The following is a 16191-nucleotide window of genomic DNA, read 5'->3' on the forward strand; positions in this document are numbered from 1 at the left end:
TCATGAACCCAATCCGTCCCATCTGAAGACTTCAAGACCAGAACAAAGCATCTCTGCGCAAGCAGATGGCGAGGTGTACGTTACCAATCCTCGCTCTTAGGTGCCATTTGAAGTGACGGCAAGATGGGAATGGGCAAGATCATTTTCTTGATAGTTGAGCGATCATCTGCTCGGGTTTCCCAAGCAAATCGAGTTGGGCTGTCTCCAACCCAGTACAACTTAAGCAGGAGGCAAGCCGGGTCGAAATATGGGGTCTGCTACGTCTGCTACCTTGCTATTGAACTCACTATGGGATTTGCTTACGGCCGAGCTCGTCCACAAAGTTGAACCAGAGAACGGCGCCCTTTCATCGGAAGAAATGATCCCATGAAAGAAAAAAATAATCAGGGCTTCCAGATACACTTAGGTTAGCATATATGGCAACTTGCCTCAAAGACCTGTTTAAGCAGATTTCGAAACAGTAATATCAAGATTCTAAAACGAGTTGTATTGTAGGCATAACTTGAAGCATCCGAATATATATTCACCATATCAACCAAAACTAGATACAATTAGCTCCTTGAGTTACACAAACTCTTTGGCGTCCCTAGCATTGGCGCAGGACCCTTCTAAAGACGAGACAAAAATCTCAATGGCCCAATCTCACAGACCATGAACTGACTGGAACCCGTTCAGCCAGGGATCAAAAGGCGAACACTGACTTTCATCATCTGCAGGATCAATTTTGGTGTTCAGTGACTTATTAGTGTTTATTCACCAGCGTGGCCAGATTTTGAGCGAGTTGGCCAATTACCGTCCAGGAAATATCCCGCGTTTGTCAGTCTTCTCTTCTGATCGGTCGCCCTGAACATTTTTAGGGTGCCGAACAGCTGATTCAAGATTCAATTTCTCTCTGCCATGAGATTGGTCCAATGCGAGATCTAGTCTGATTTTGTTCTATGCCCACACCGCTACTGCCGATCTCCCATGCAATCATTTTGCTGTGTGTGTTTTCACGACTAGATAGAGGCGAGGGGGCGCCAGTTCAATCCCGTGCAGTTCCTCCTCACTCCGAGTGGAGCTGGCAGCTCAGTGGTCATAGAACAGGAATTGCAGACTAAAGAGGACGTCCACCCAAGTAGCAGGCTCGTGTAGCTCCTATGGCCTATAAGGGGGGGAGTGAATGGTGAATAAGGGTCTGGATGGAGGTAATCACGAACTCTCAGTGATTCATAAGGCGAGTGAGTGGGCTCCAATCGAGTTGTTCTTCTATGAACGCTAGTAGGGCGTGTTTGCTTTGTGGGAGCTTGTGGAGTAGCAATCGCCATGGCCTCCTCCGGATCAGCCTATGGCGGGCCTGTGGCCACTCTCACCTCGCCCCGAGGGGAGAATCTTCAGGCCCCATCACAGGCCTCGACTTCGAGGACCCCGGAGACAGACAAGTCGGAAAATATCGTCCCATCCTCGTCGCCAACTCGAGATGAAACTTTGGGGGCAATTTTTGAGACAGCTTACAATGCCGCCGGACCCCAAGGGCAGTCCCATGGGACTCATTTTGGGGAGCATCTCTTTGCGGGCGATACGGACGAGGAAGATGAAGATGAAGAGGATGGGCTTATGACGGGGAATGGTGCTGGACCAGTAAGCAATGGACTAAACCCGTTTCCATCGTTGAGCTTGAACGGGTTGAGCTTGGCTAATGGAGCCTTGCCTTACTATTCGTCGTCCAGATCCAATTCCATGCGACGGCCTTTGCCTGAAGAGGAGGATCGAGACCTGGGACCTCATCTGCTTCTGACTCCGACGGAGATTTCGGCTCGGGAGTCTCTAAGGTAAGTAATCCGCTATTTGAGGAAACCTGTCCCTTTTGATTAGGTATTCTGAATTCAAACACAGGATAACTAAGCAAGGAATGCTTATCAGTCGAAGGATTATGTTTCAGATCGCGAGGCCCCTTGAGCCTTCAATTACCGATGGATGTGTCGGCCTCGTCGGTCATGTCCGGATCCACTGCTACCACGATGTCTTCCTCCAGGCAAAGGCCTTCCACCTCCGTGTCGTGTTCTTCCGCGGCCAATTCAGTGCATCATTCAGTGGGTATGCCCGCCTTCCTTAGATCTCGCCCCACGCCCTCCTCTTCGGCCACAATTCATTACGGTGCCTACCAGCCTGATCTCGGTGCCTCGGGCGCGTATCTAGGCCCTTTGATGCGTGATCCTATGATGTCTTCCGGTCTTCCACCCACCTACCCTTTGGAGGTTGAACTAGACACGCCTGATCTGCCGCCGTATCCTTATCACCCTCTTGTTCCACCGACCTATCACCATCACCATTACCATCACTACGCTCATTCGGAGCCACCGCCCAGCTATCAAGTGGCTGTCCGATCCTCACGTATGGCACCCACCTCTAGTTTGACGAGCAATCGAAGCTCCTCCGGAGCAAGACCGAAGCATAGGTCCCAAAGACCGGATGGAAATCCTTCTACCGTGTGTGTCTCCATAACACCAACAGTGCCGTCATCTCATTCTTTCAACTTACCTCCAACCCGTCGATTGAAACGATCGGCAAGCGAAGGATCTGAAATTGGCTCCTCAGCCAAGAAACGAGATAGCGGAGTCGAAGGATTCGGTTCTTCCTCGTCGTCCTCCAGACGAACTGATACGGTTTCTGAGGAGGTTGATAGTACGATTTCATCGTCAATAAAGACTGACCAACAAACAGCTCGAGCTACAGTGAAGACTGAAAATTGTCAGGTGTCTTCCACCTCGGGTGAGGATCAAACGGGCGAGGCCATGCCCCATGATAGTGCTATTGGTCAACGGCAGCCCACTCTCAAGGTTGAGGTTGACGACTCTTCTCGGTCTGAAAATGTGGGCAGTCCACAACCTGGACCGTCTGGCCTTCAAACTAATCAAGTTGGCGATGACTTGTTAAGTGCTCCTGATCTTCAGCTTGATTGCTTGTCCTCAGACACGGAAGAGTCTGCTCCTGAAGAGGATGTTACTGTTGTCAAAATAAGCCGACGATTCAAAAAATCCACCAAAGGTGGCAAGCACTCGAAGTCCAAAAAAGTGCTGGAGGTGGACTTGACTCAAGAATCTGACGGTAATTACGAGGATGATGATGACATTCAGGTCGAGGTCATCAATCGTCCTGCTGGCGCCTCTGGATCATCCTCGACTTCAGCTAGGGTGACCACAAGATCTTCTGGGGGAATCAAGCTTTGTCCATTCGCCACCACACCATCTGGACTTCTCCCAGCCAATGTCCAATCCCGTGGCAGCTCTAGAGGATCCACCCCAAGCACGACTCCTGCTCCTCAGCAGCTCTCCCAGGCCATGGAGGAGGCCATCATTCATCAGCAGAACCAGGGCCATCAAGAGCAATGCCCGAGAAGAATGACATGCTTCGCCTCCACCAGTGTGGCTCCACATCACCACCACCCGAATGGAGTGCCTCCTCCATATCCTGGAACAACGGTGGGAACACCCTCATATCACTCTCATCATTGCATAGACGGTATGTGTCCAGGAGATTGCATTCCCGGTTACTATGGCTACAGGCCACGGCGAATGCGCCATCCTGAATTCATAGCACCGCCCATCGGTACCAACCCCAGTGTGTTAGCCCCTACTTCATCGGCTACCACTCATTCGGCCACCGGATGTCCTGATGCACACTGTAGAGTGCATCAGAACGGGGTGCCCACCACTAACACGTTACTGGATCATCCCTATGGTATTCCTGAAATGACCACGCCTGGAACGGTGGCATCCGACACCATACCCGCTCCTCCGCAAGCCCACCAGCATGACTTCAGTTGTCGAGACGGACTCGTGCGAATGAATTCGGCTCCAGCCGCTCACCGAAGTAGCACTGAAACGCGAGCTACAGAGCAACCAGCTGCTGGATCAACCTCCTCGAATTCCAACCCTCACGGCCTGGGGAATGATTTGAGATCTCGAAATGATCATCGCCTCATAAATGCCGTCTATAATATGCAGTATCATCCCTCGATGCGCCAACGACAAGTTCGTATGCATCCAAGGCACCAGCATCTCCTCCAGCATCAGCAGTATCAAAGGGAAGTCATGCGACGTCACATGGGCGGCGGTGCTGGTGGTGGTGGTAGTGGTGGTGGCAACAATGGCCCGGGTGGAGTAACTGGAATTGGAAACGGAGGAGTGGTGGGATCCCAATCCCATGCGCAAGCGCATGCTCCTCCCAATCGCGTGGCTCCACCTCAACCTCCTCACCCCCTTCCGGCTCATTTGAGCCACCCTTTCCCAACTGGTCCACCGGTTGGCGAGCACAACCATCACGTTCATCCTCACTATTTCCCCCCATCTCGCTATTACCATCATCACCCTCACGGCAACCAAATGCCTCGTCTGCTGCTCCAGGCAGCGTTCCCGCCTTACTATCAGAACCCTGTCATGCATGTATTTGAGGAGCAGAGACGAACCATGGACAACTATCGGGGAGCCTCCCAAGATTGCATAGATCGGAACACATTAGCTCATAAATTTTCCCGGATTCCTCGAGTCAAAAACGCCGACGAGCCCGAGGAGGAGGAGGAAGAAGAGGTCGATAAGTGTACGATTTGCCTATGTGGTAAGTACAAAGTTGCATGTTTCATTAATTTTTTTTTTAGTATCTAATTTATTTTTTCTTCAGAATTTGAACACGATGAAGACGTCCGACGTCTGCCTTGTTTACATCTGTTACACGTGCTTTGCGTGGACAAGTGGTTGTCTCAAAACAAGCGCTGTCCGATTTGTCGGGTTGACATTGAGGCCAAACTACCTTGTGTAGCAGAGGCCAATGCTAGCGATGCTACAAATCTTGGGGCTGGAGAAGGGCCCAGTGGTCTTGATCCAAGTTCAAGAGACGGTCCAGGATCGTCGGGTGGGTCTAGTGGCTTTAAGTCCGAGTCCTTCCTGGGCGATCAGCGTCAAAGATAAGTGTGCCGGCTTATCCACAACACTTTCACATGTATGAAGGGCATTAGATGAGTAACGGTCCCCTCCCATTCCCCAATTTGAATACACTAAAGTACACAGCCACAACTACAAAATGCCTTATGTTTATGGCGCTTCAAAGTGATAGAAGCATGACAAAAAAAGATAAGATTAATATCCGCCATGATGCAGTTAGAAATACCCTTCAGACACTCCTCGGGAGCACCATTGATAAAAGCTGGAGGAGATGTTTTAGAAAACTTTTGAGATTCATCCCAAGCTCATTTGGAAAACGATGAAAAGTTGTTTTGCAATGAATGGCACTTCAATATCCACTCGTATATGTCTTACCAAGTCAGATGTAGAAGAATTTTCAAGATGCCCGATTGCTCGAATCCAAGTGGCTTGGATTGAGATCCGCATTTCTGTTATCATATGAATAAGCCTCCTTTACCATTATACCTCTATCAAAATCTTCGATTGTGTCCAAAACAATGTTCATAACGTGTTCGATAGTCTTGCTTAAGTTACTTTATTGTAAATACATGCGGATCCAAAGTAATCGCCCCAACGTATGAAAGTTATTTAAAACAATGTCAAGTAAAGCATATCCGAAATGACCACACTGCAGAGGAGCATTTGAGCACCGGAACCAATCAAGAACGTGGGATCCAGTAACATCCCTATCACGGTTTTAAGGACGGACTCAAAACTCATGGAGTAGAGGACCAAGGCAGCCAGAATGGCAAGGTAACTGGCGTTGTACATGTAGTAGATGTACATCAAGATCTTTTGTCGGCGATATTTGCGCATGAAATATAATCCCATGAGCAAAACGAAAGGAGGAAACGCCCAAAAGCAAATGATTAGCACCGTCATGAACGCATCCTGATGGTATTGCTGAAGAATGACCATGGATACGAAGGTAATGGGAAAGGTAAGGAAACTAGCAAACTGAATGACCTGTTGAAGGATCGCCATTCTCAGTGAGGTCAAGTCGTCATCACCAATTTGCAGACAGGGATGAACCAGGATTAGGACAGCGGATCGGATCAATGATGGGACAATGGTGATGAGGATCGGAATTAGTTGGAACGAGAACAAGCTCGCAAAGAACAAGCCAAAGGAGAATTCGGCCATTTGGCGCACAGTTTCATTGAATTTCTCGCCACAATACGGGCATATCTCATCCAAGTGACTCGCCTCCAAATAATCGGGTAATCCCACCACGATGACACAACCAAAAACAATGAGGCTGCCAAAGAAATTGGCCAAGCGACTCCTGGATAGAAGCAGGGATTTTTGGTGGTCCATCTTGGCGAAATGACTGGCAAAATCGAAGGCCAAACTGATCCAAAATAAAACGACTGAGCCTATCATCATGTACGACTTGGTCTTCTCCGTAGTGTTGTATAAATCGAACACATCATCCAATGCGGTTCCATCCTCCGGCCAAGTGAGATTTGTGCCCATCATGTCGATACGTTTTTGTATCTCTGCTTTGGATGAGAAACTTTGAGTCGAAATGCTCAGAATTTGAGGGAACTGGGTCAACAAGTTCGGCTCGCTTTCCCATAGGTGTCAAAGCCAAATTATCAAATTTTCTTACTTTCTGTTGAACTCCAAAGGAAAAGGCTTTTGATCCAGCTGCGTCGTTGATTAATAGAAAATCGTTTTGTTGTCGGACCAGGCCATTGATTGATTCAGGTAGTTTAGTCGTATGNCAGAATTTGAGGGAACTGGGTCAACAAGTTCGGCTCGCTTTCCCATAGGTGTCAAAGCCAAATTATCAAATTTTCTTACTTTCTGTTGAACTCCAAAGGAAAAGGCTTTTGATCCAGCTGCGTCGTTGATTAATAGAAAATCGTTTTGTTGTCGGACCAGGCCATTGATTGATTCAGGTAGTTTAGTCGTATGTGTTTGATGACTTTTTCTTTGTTGGTACCTAGAAAGCTTCTTATATGAAGTCCTATTTGAGATCCTACGAGCTTCTTTACGAAGCGAGGTTCGAAGCAATCTCAAGGAGAAATTTTGGTCTTGATCTTTGAATGATAGTCTAGAGTCTTTCCGTGACTCGTCAAGCACCAAAGAAAAGAACAAAAATGACGTCGTGGTCATCCAACAGAACACCGAGATGATGGCAGGCAGAGCAAAATCTTGCAGATTCTTCCGATTTTCGTTGAATTCTGTGCGAAGGAGAAAGTGCGTGATAATGGAGAACGACGCCAAGAAAAACGAAATCTCCATCACTTGAACGGCAAAGTCAAATATGAGTCCGAAACTTTCTTGTTTTTCACTAAATTTGGATTGTCCATTGTGCCTTGAGCCTGGTTTTGATCTAAAAACAACGTCACTGTTTTGATTGAAGTTGAAATACGATAAAAACTTGGGTCGCCCGTGAATGATCGCAGCTTTAGATATGTAATGAACAATCACGGGCAAGAACCAGATGAGAATGATGAGTATGAGGAATATAGAGTTGTGGTTGGAGTCTTGAGACCAAATGATCACGGGATGAAGACAAATGAAAGGCTGGATCACAGTTAGAATTACCAAGAGAGTGGTCAAAATCTCCATTTTGGATCGTTTTGAGTGTAAATGCAAGAGTCTAAATAGAATGGTCCCGAAATAAAGGCCACCTCCAACGCCATGGAATAGGAATACTATGGTGAAAGATATCACTGTTAAAGACAAACCATTAAGCGACACCTTTATCAGTTCCGAAGCCATATTGTACATGGATTGGTTGTCCGTTATAAACACGCCTTGATTCTTTTCCAATGTCACGAGGTCATCGAAATATGTGGAGAAAATCACGCTGGCAATCACCACAAAGATACTCGACAAGAGCAAAACGGAAGAGAGCAATCTCACCTTCATCCACAGGGTCCTTGAGCCTGTTTTGGTGAAGCTCCATGTGATCACAATCAGGAATGCAAGCACGGCGTTAGTGATGTTCACGAAATAAGTTAACAAATTGAGTCGATAAGTAAAGTCCGCCACTTTGTCCGTGTTGAAAATGTCGACCGAAATGGACACGCCATCGCTGAATTTGTTGTGCAAGGTCAACAAAGGGTTATTGTCACTGTTCCACTCGATGGCAAAGACAACAGCCATTACGCCATTGATCACCAACATCACATTTTGGATGACATCCTCTTGAATAGCCTTCATCTCAAACTTGTTCCAAGCCAGGAATCGTAAGCCAATGTGCTTAGTCCACATGTTTTTCAATGCCAAGGAATATTTGTTCTTCTCTTTGCTGACGCTAAAGGTGGTAAGGGATGTGCTCAACTTCTTGGATTTGCACCAGCAAATAGTCACAGCAATGACGATTCCGAGGACTACAAATAAGATGAAACTTCCCACTGCTACAAAAATAGTTGTCTTTTGATTGAACATTGGAGTCCTCTCTGAGCCCAATTCCTTGTATACACTTTGGGTAAATTTAAGATGCACACCATGATGATACTGGTGACAGGCCCCCAACCTTATGTCCTCAGCCCAGAAGACGCACGAGGAGCACTTGCTACTACACTCCCAAAAAGCATCTTTTACCGTCTCATTGGTTAATTGAACGCCAATGTGATCCCCAGAATCAGCTTCACCACAAGCTAAGGATTCATTGTGACCCAGATTTGTATGTGTGGAAATCAGTTGCGGTTCAACGTATCTTTGATGGATGGAGCAGAATTCTTCATCAAAAAACACATTGGCCACCAAAGCCTTGACGGGTTGGTCCATTTCCCATCGTGTGATCACAGGTGAACCCACGTGGTATGATTGGTCGCTCAGCTCATTGCATTGGTCCTTCTGAATGGGATCCACTGCCAGGTTTGGATATTGGCAACTCTGACAAAACTCATCTCCACAACCAAATTTCAGGGTTGTGGCATTGAGGTAGTAGTACTGACCGGAGGATTTCCCTTGTACGAACAATGTAGTACATTGAGACGTTTGCCAGAGCCAATACACTTTGGCGCGGGATCCAAATTTGTTAAGCTTACAATTCAAGTCATCTTCAAAGAACGTCAAATGGAATCCAAAATAGGTGTTATCCTTGACACTTTGTTCGAAGATTGCCGAGAAATTCAGAGCCCCAGTCACCTTAGGAATATGCGTGGGCTCTGATTGGTTTGGAATATGCGTGGGCTTTGATTGGTTTTGGCGCCTTTTAATAACATCCTTGGCGGCACCAAAAATCCTTTTGATATCTTCTTTGAGTAAACTGATAATTTTCGAGTCGTCGCCGTCTTCTGGTTCGTCAAACGGAGTGAGGTCGATGTCGTTGGTCTTGCCATCACAAATGTGAGATCTTGAGTCACAATTGGAGTAAGCAGACGCCAGAGTCTTGCTGCAAGTGCAATAGCTCAAAATCTCAGCAAATCCTGCGCCATTTCCAGTGGTCACCAGATGCATCTCTGGTGCATCAACAAATGGAGCAACAAAGTGCGGCAAATGTATGGGATTTGAGACAAAGTAGCTGTTCACTACTGGTTGTAATTTGGATAATGCCCTCCGCATGAGTTCTTTTTCGAATGATTCGGGCAATGGTAACTTGGGTTCAAAAGGTTTGGTTTTCATGTGAGTAAAGTCCAACTCGGTCAAGCCAACCGTGAGCTCGGTTGTCTCGGACAAACTTGTCTTCAATTTTAGCCTGCCCGTCCCGGACAAGTCATAAAATTCGGCCTTGAAAAGGGTCTTGGTGTCATTGGTCGTGACAGGTCGACATGTTGCCAAAACTAAACCATGAGGAATCTTAATGCCAAGCAACTCATCTTTTTCCACTCGGATTTCGGGAGGTGAATAAGATATAGTCCCGTTGACAAATGAATCCAACACGTGGCCTTTGCCACTGTAACTCGTCATATTTGTCACTGTGGCATACCAAATGAGTGAGTTCAAGAATTCCGTGGAAACCCGAACTCCTTGGAGTAAATGGGATTGTCCATCTTTGGGGCTGGTCGTCTTCCAATTATCAATTGGCACAGAAGCTCTGTTCTCATTGTTGGGAATATACGTCTGGTTTTTTCCGTCAATCAAGGCTGAAATCCTGCCGTTAGTCTGAACGATAATACGATCCTTGGTCCAAGTTAGGTGGGCCACTTTATATTGGACAAATATGTTGTCCAGAGGCGAAAATCTCGTTGGGATCTCACATGGAAGTTTCCATTCCTTCATCTTCACTTCGAGTTTCTCTTGAACCGTCTGATTTAAACATTGTTGGAAGGATTTGAACATACTTGAAAGTACTTTAAAATATTTGTTGTCACTCCTGACGCTCATTTTAGTTATTTGAGAGTCCACCAAGTTTACGATGAACATTAAATTTGGATTAGCTTGACTCCAAATTGCTTGAACACGGATTTGAAATTTGAAATCTCCTGAGACTTTGAGTGTCTGATCATTCATCAAACGGTGATTGCACCCAATACCCATTACGGAGATCTTCGGGTAAAGTGTGGCTCGGACCTCGCCAATTAAAATGACCGTCCTGTCATCTTGAAGTTTGATGGACGGAACACCAATCATTCGGAGCTTTGACGCTTTACCTGTGACACACAACGTTTGTAATGAACATAAGTAATTGATGAGGGCTACCTTTTTATTGGTTAACGAACCTGATGGCTGCGACCTGAAGCAAAATGCGCTCCATTTGCTTGTTACAGTTGGAAGGTCCTTTTGTTCCAATTCCTTCAACGTTATGCGAAGGAGCTCGGCGTGGCGGTGAAGAGCTTCATTGAGGCCTTTTTGCGTTACAATGAAACTCCCTGCGACGAATTCGGTCTTTGTAGGCGAATAGTCATATCCGAGGCCTCCATGAGAGATACACACAAGGATGACCACACTCAGCCAAGAAGAGAACATGTTCTTCGATGTTCGTGAAAGCAATGAGTTGGGGTCACAAAGATAGATTACTTAAGTACGTTTAATCAACAACGCTTTATCTAGTTATTGATATGGCAGGGTTCATTTCGATTCTCAGCTTCGATAATCAAGTATTGTAAGATTAGATTTACAATAAGGTTCTGCATGATTTGTCATATCAAGCGGGTCTGTAAGTATACAGTGTTTATTTTATCGATCTCGTAAGTAATGATGTTCTCTATTTTGAAGCTGTAAATGGAAAAACAAAAACAATAAAAATTGAGTTATTTCGAAAAGAACAGATTTCTCCAACCTTACATCTAAAAAAACCAGCCGCTTAATATTGGCTTTGATAACAAAAGCATTGTAATAACATAAAGCACCACTCTAAAAATCACGATACGTAAAGTACCGCCCATAAAAAGAAATGATACTAAGATTTGACACACCTATCAATTTAATGATAGCCGTTAGTTTCTAAAACACCTTTGAACAAGTTACTTGGCTGTTGGAATTGGCTAGTTTTTTTACATTTTGATTTTAAAGCCAGCATTTGAATTTGCCACCCAAATTTGCCTTGACCGAGTCGAAGTGTCTATCAGATATATAGAAATGTCTACGATTGGATTGATTTCAAGGAGCTCGAGGATCGTAGTGATTTTGGGGGCCTGGCCGCCTTTGACTTGTATGATTGTTCGTGTGTCTGAACTCTAACATGCATTTTTCTCTCGACATCGTTGATGGCTGGTAATAACGACTTTTATGGGCCAATGGAAGACATTATTTAAAATTTCTACCGTCAGTTGTCGTACTGGTTTTGATTCAAATCAATGGGAATCAATTAGGCAACAAACATTTCAAACGGGATTTTGATTGAAACGGTGAAATGTGATTGCTTTTTATTCCTGGTTCCTTCATTCGACCCATCTGTTTACCTTTAGGCCCAAAGGGATTGACGAGAAACGAGATTGACGACATTGTGCCAAAGGAAATGGTGCTCGAGTGTAAGGATCACTTGATTTTGAGGAAATATTAGTGACATAATGACATCAGGAGTGATTAAACTTCCGATCAAATGCTTGAAAAATTGGAAGTACAAGTCTCTGACTTCACATCAAAAAACTCCAACAGATACCATACCGACAATGAGGACCATTCGAGATAATTATTTGCTACCTACGTATATGCATCGCACTGAACTCTTCTTTTTCCTTCTGAGATGAAAGTGACATTTTCAGTCAAGAGCACGAGTGAATTTCGACTCCTTATTTGAACAAATTGCTCAGAAAACGTGAGAAAAACAGCCTGAAATCAGTTTTCGTTGGAGAGCACCTTAGTGAAACTGTTCTGTCCGACATAACAGGTGGCGAATAAATGTGAATCTGGCGCTCCAGCGGACTTTTTAAAAAGCCGTTGAATGAAGAATTTAGAGCCTTGGGTGATATTCGCAAGGATGTCTATCTTCAGTGATTGGGCAAATGCGTAAATGTGTAAATGAAACATCGCCAAGAAAAGAGTGCATCTCAAATGAACTAGTATTCCATCATACATCCTTCAGAGACATCAAGCAAACATTTGGAAATAACATTTGAAGCTCCCAACGGATTGTTTTCAAAATAAAAACTGGAACCAACACACGCACAGCCCCAACTCAAACTCTCAAACTAGGAGCCCAAACCACATTGAAGAGATGCAATCTCCACACTAAATTATATCTGAACGATGAAACACACCTAGGAGTTATTTTGTTGGTGGCGTACTTAGTTTATGTTCAAACTTATTAATACTTGTGCCATTTATTGTATATTTCATGAAATAAACTATGAACCAAAGTAATCCTTGATTTGTTTGATACAAAACTCTTTGGCAATGATGACCAATATGTTTCAGCGTCAAATGGAGCAATTGGAGTAGTATTATGTCCGAGACTTTCTTCAGGCAATCATGAATGAGTCCGGGCAAAAACCTGAGCTCCAGGAGCAATAACCCACTTCTAAGTTGAACATATTAATACATCTATCATCTTCCCACAGTAATGGAGCTTCAAATCTTATTTCTTTTTACGGGCAGTCTCGCATTTCCGAACCGTGAAATATGAATGCGAAGCAATGTTCGTAACATCGTTTATCGTTTATCAGTTGCTTTAAAAAAGGGTTCAAATGAGTCTTCTAAGTGTTTTGATTGCCGGAACAAACATTTTGACTGGCGCATCTTTCGGGGTCAAGAAGGGTTAAAAATGACTCATGTGATTGCAGATTTGGTAAGGTCACACCTTATCATACATAAAAGTTCAAATTTTTTTTTAGGTTTCAACTTTTTTTAAAGGTTTTGTGATAACTATCAAGTTTCCTGCACATACATTGAGAACAGTTTGGAGGAAGATGAACTTCAATTACAGCCTGGCTTCAAATTAAGACTGTATGTTTGTCCTGTAATTCTGTGAAGGAGAATTGCGCTGAAGCCGCCATTTTTGATAACCAAACTCACAAAGATCATAGCTAACTTCTCAAAAACTACCATTTTCTGCTTTGACGAACCAATCACGAGTTATGGAGCTTCAAAGTGGCGGTAGATTCAAATGGAGCGGCTGGACATAACTCATTAGCGATGGATTTCGACCCGGAAATTCACCTCTTTAGCTTGAAGCACCTCTGGTAAGGCTCCCAAACCAAACGAACAAAGGTGCAGAAATGAAGACTTGCGATCAGGAATGAGTTTTAAAGCAGCACTGCTCTAGTTTCAAGACCTAGAAAGACAGGGTCACGTTTTATCACATATTCAAGCGGTTTTGATATTGCTTGTGTAAACTCTTTCACTCGTGTTGGAAGCTCTAATCAAGATCCTTCAAGCCAAAAAGCTGACATTCCGGTTCGAAACACATGATGGAAGCAGGCTCCCTCAATTCATGTCCTCAAGTGGTTCACCATAGGCATCGAGGAATAGGCAGATTAGTAAAGCTTTCTTTCAAGGAAAAGCTCTGGGTAGAAGATCTTCAGGTCTTTGACACACCTCATCATGTAAGAGACAGCATCCGAAGACAAGACTTTTGTACTGATTGTCTCAAAATGACGCAGGGTGTTGTTTACCTTTNTCTCCACCCCATCCTTGACCTTGCCCATACGATTTGGCATGGAAGCAGGTTGCCTCAATTTCTGTCCTCAAGTGGTTCACGAAAGGCTTCGAGGATAAGGCAGATTGGTAAAGCTTTCTTTCAAGGAAAAGCTCCGGGTAGAAGATCTTCAGGTCTTTGACACACCTCATCATGTAAGAGACAGCATCCGAAGGCAAGACTTTTGTACTGGTTGTCTCAAAATGACGCAGGGTGTTGTTTACCTTTTCCAAGAAAGAGCAAGACACCAGGTTTTGGTTTGTGGAATCCTGTATAAAACCTGCTAAAGGTTTATGGTATCCACAAAAGCGGGAAAGAGCTTGGCCTAAGAGGAAAAAGAGTTCCTCTACCCGGTAGAACCTCAGTAATTCCATATTGCCAAAATTGATATCTTTCATTAACACACCAGTTACGGTTTTATGTGAAATGGTCTCAGCTGGAAAAGTTTACCCCTAGGGGAAGCCTCAGAGTTTAGGGTCATTTCAATTGATCAATCAATGAATGCTCGCTATGATATTGAGGTTGAACAAAATTGTCACATCCACAAAGATTAGGTTCAGTTGCACTTTTTTGCTTTGATAAACTTGTTAAAACATCTTCATCCGATAAGCAAGTACCTTGCAAGATAAAAACGATCATTGCAAAATCTCCAAAGTTCAACTTCCTGTCATTTAATTATGATAAGGAGGCAAATCCTTGACCAAAGGTTACACGATTTTTCTTTCTGATTTAGTCAGGGCTAGAAAATGTTAATATGCATCCAGTTCAATTGCGAACGGTTTAAATCCACCCAAGAGGGTTTGCTCCCTGCATACCATGCCATCGCAATATTCACTTCATTTGGATTGGTGGCCTCTTGGAGTTTACAATGGGCCCGTTTCCGCAAACCAACACCTCTAGCCCAAAACCAGTCCTGTGGGACATGGTCCAAACCTATTCAATTGGCACCACCGCCTAGCCACGGCATGTTTAATGTGAGAAATCAGAGCGGAATTTGTCAGGAAAAGAAGACTGCTGTTGTAGAGCCTTTTGTGGAAGTCCTACAATGTGAGTTTGGCAACATGGTTCAGCCATGAGCCTCATGGCATCATTAAGGATTAGTTGGATCTCCTTGACGGCCGAGTTTATCCCATGAGATAAGTCCAGCCTCACGTAGCCGAATGCCGACGATCCGTAACGGATCTTTCCATACCTGATGTCTTAAGCAATGAAGCCGAACCGGTCCCTTCTGATCCATGTTAGCAAGCACTTTACGTAGAAGCCCAAGTCATTTGCACAAATTTAAATCAAGGGGGGTGTTTAGATATTTATCCCATTTGGAGTCGCGCTTTAGTTCCAGTCCAAAAAGCAAATTATTTGGACTTACACGCATCACTAAGGATGTGCAAAAAGTGCACGTATTTGTGGCCAATTGTGCAAAAAGGCGCGTTACAGATTGTCAATAATGCAAAAAAACATGCAAAAAAACAGCTCAAAATGCAAATGCTTGTTGACATCACAAGAGGTGCAAAGGATTAAGTTGGAGGGACACAGGCCCGCCAAAGGAGCGAAGCTTGATTGACTTGTCAAACTCTGGCTTACTGCTTTGTGAGATGTTGTACTATGCCTCATTGAACATTTCATTTGTCAACGTCATTTCCGACGATTTTTGCGGGAGTCCGACAATGGCCAATTCATCTGCACAATGGAAAGGAAAACTTCCAAAAAAAATAAGTACTCTTTAGCTGGAACTGCAGAAAATGGCCGACATTGATATCAAGATCACTCTTAAGAGATGGGTATGAAGATTATTGCTTTGCCAGATTAATATTTTCTGCAGTTTGAGCAAAGGAGGGAGCAGTTTTGTCAATTTTCCCCAGAACACCCGATAAATTGCTTCGAAAAAGGGCACTAGGCGAAAATCGCAAATTCCCATTCATTTCAAAATTCCTCTCTCTAATTTGTCTTAGGAAGAGCTAATTCGGTTTTCGCAAGATATTGAGGATTTTTGGTGATCATCTAGGGCGGGTAAAAACATTGCACTAAAAAACGACCAAATATTTAAATCACATTTGATCGAACAAGCTGGAATTATTTAAAAAATATTTATCATTGAAATGCATCAGCATACATGTAGGACTTTGCATTTGTTTTTAGAAATGCACATTTGCCTTTGAGTTTGGTCTGATAGTATTTTTTTGCTTCATTTGCGTACTCAAGTTCATGGAGAACAAAATATCACTCCAGTGTGACTAGATTGTTAGCTTCCTCAGGATGGGATTGATTTGACCT

General features: G+C 44.3%; 2 protein-coding genes across 2 annotated transcripts; one reads left to right on the top strand and one right to left on the bottom strand.

Annotated features, from left to right (window-relative positions):
• The first annotated feature begins 1062 nt into the window (after nucleotides 1-1062).
• On the top strand, nucleotides 1063-5505 carry LOC131877223 (E3 ubiquitin-protein ligase arkadia-C-like). The gene is made up of 3 exons (XM_059222832.1): nucleotides 1063-1811; nucleotides 1922-4596; nucleotides 4660-5505. Exons 1-3 carry the CDS (start codon nucleotides 1306-1308, stop codon nucleotides 4944-4946), a joined length of 3468 nt encoding a protein of 1155 aa, XP_059078815.1. The 5' UTR covers nucleotides 1063-1305; the 3' UTR covers nucleotides 4947-5505.
• A 1097-nt stretch (nucleotides 5506-6602) lies between these two features.
• On the bottom strand, nucleotides 6603-10859 carry LOC131892701 (uncharacterized). Its single transcript, XM_059242530.1, has 2 exons — nucleotides 10565-10859; nucleotides 6603-10495 (listed from the first exon to the last, which is right to left on the bottom strand). Exons 1-2 carry the CDS (start codon nucleotides 10809-10811, stop codon nucleotides 6603-6605), a joined length of 4140 nt encoding a protein of 1379 aa, XP_059098513.1. The 5' UTR covers nucleotides 10812-10859.
• Between the last annotated feature and the right edge of the window lie 5332 nt (nucleotides 10860-16191).

Source organism: Tigriopus californicus, chromosome 2 (assembly GCF_007210705.1).
Source record: "Tigriopus californicus strain San Diego chromosome 2, Tcal_SD_v2.1, whole genome shotgun sequence".
NCBI classification, from domain to species: domain Eukaryota; kingdom Metazoa; phylum Arthropoda; class Copepoda; order Harpacticoida; family Harpacticidae; genus Tigriopus; species Tigriopus californicus.

Coding starts and splice junctions, on each gene's coding strand:
- LOC131877223 (XM_059222832.1), top strand. CDS start 1,306: ATGGCCTCCTCCGGATCAGCCTATGGCGGGCCTGTGGCCACTCTCACC. Junction 1,812..1,921: donor TCGGCTCGGGAGTCTCTAAG/GTAAGTAATCCG, acceptor ATTATGTTTCAG/ATCGCGAGGCCCCTTGAGCC. Junction 4,597..4,659: donor GTGTACGATTTGCCTATGTG/GTAAGTACAAAG, acceptor TTTTTTCTTCAG/AATTTGAACACGATGAAGAC.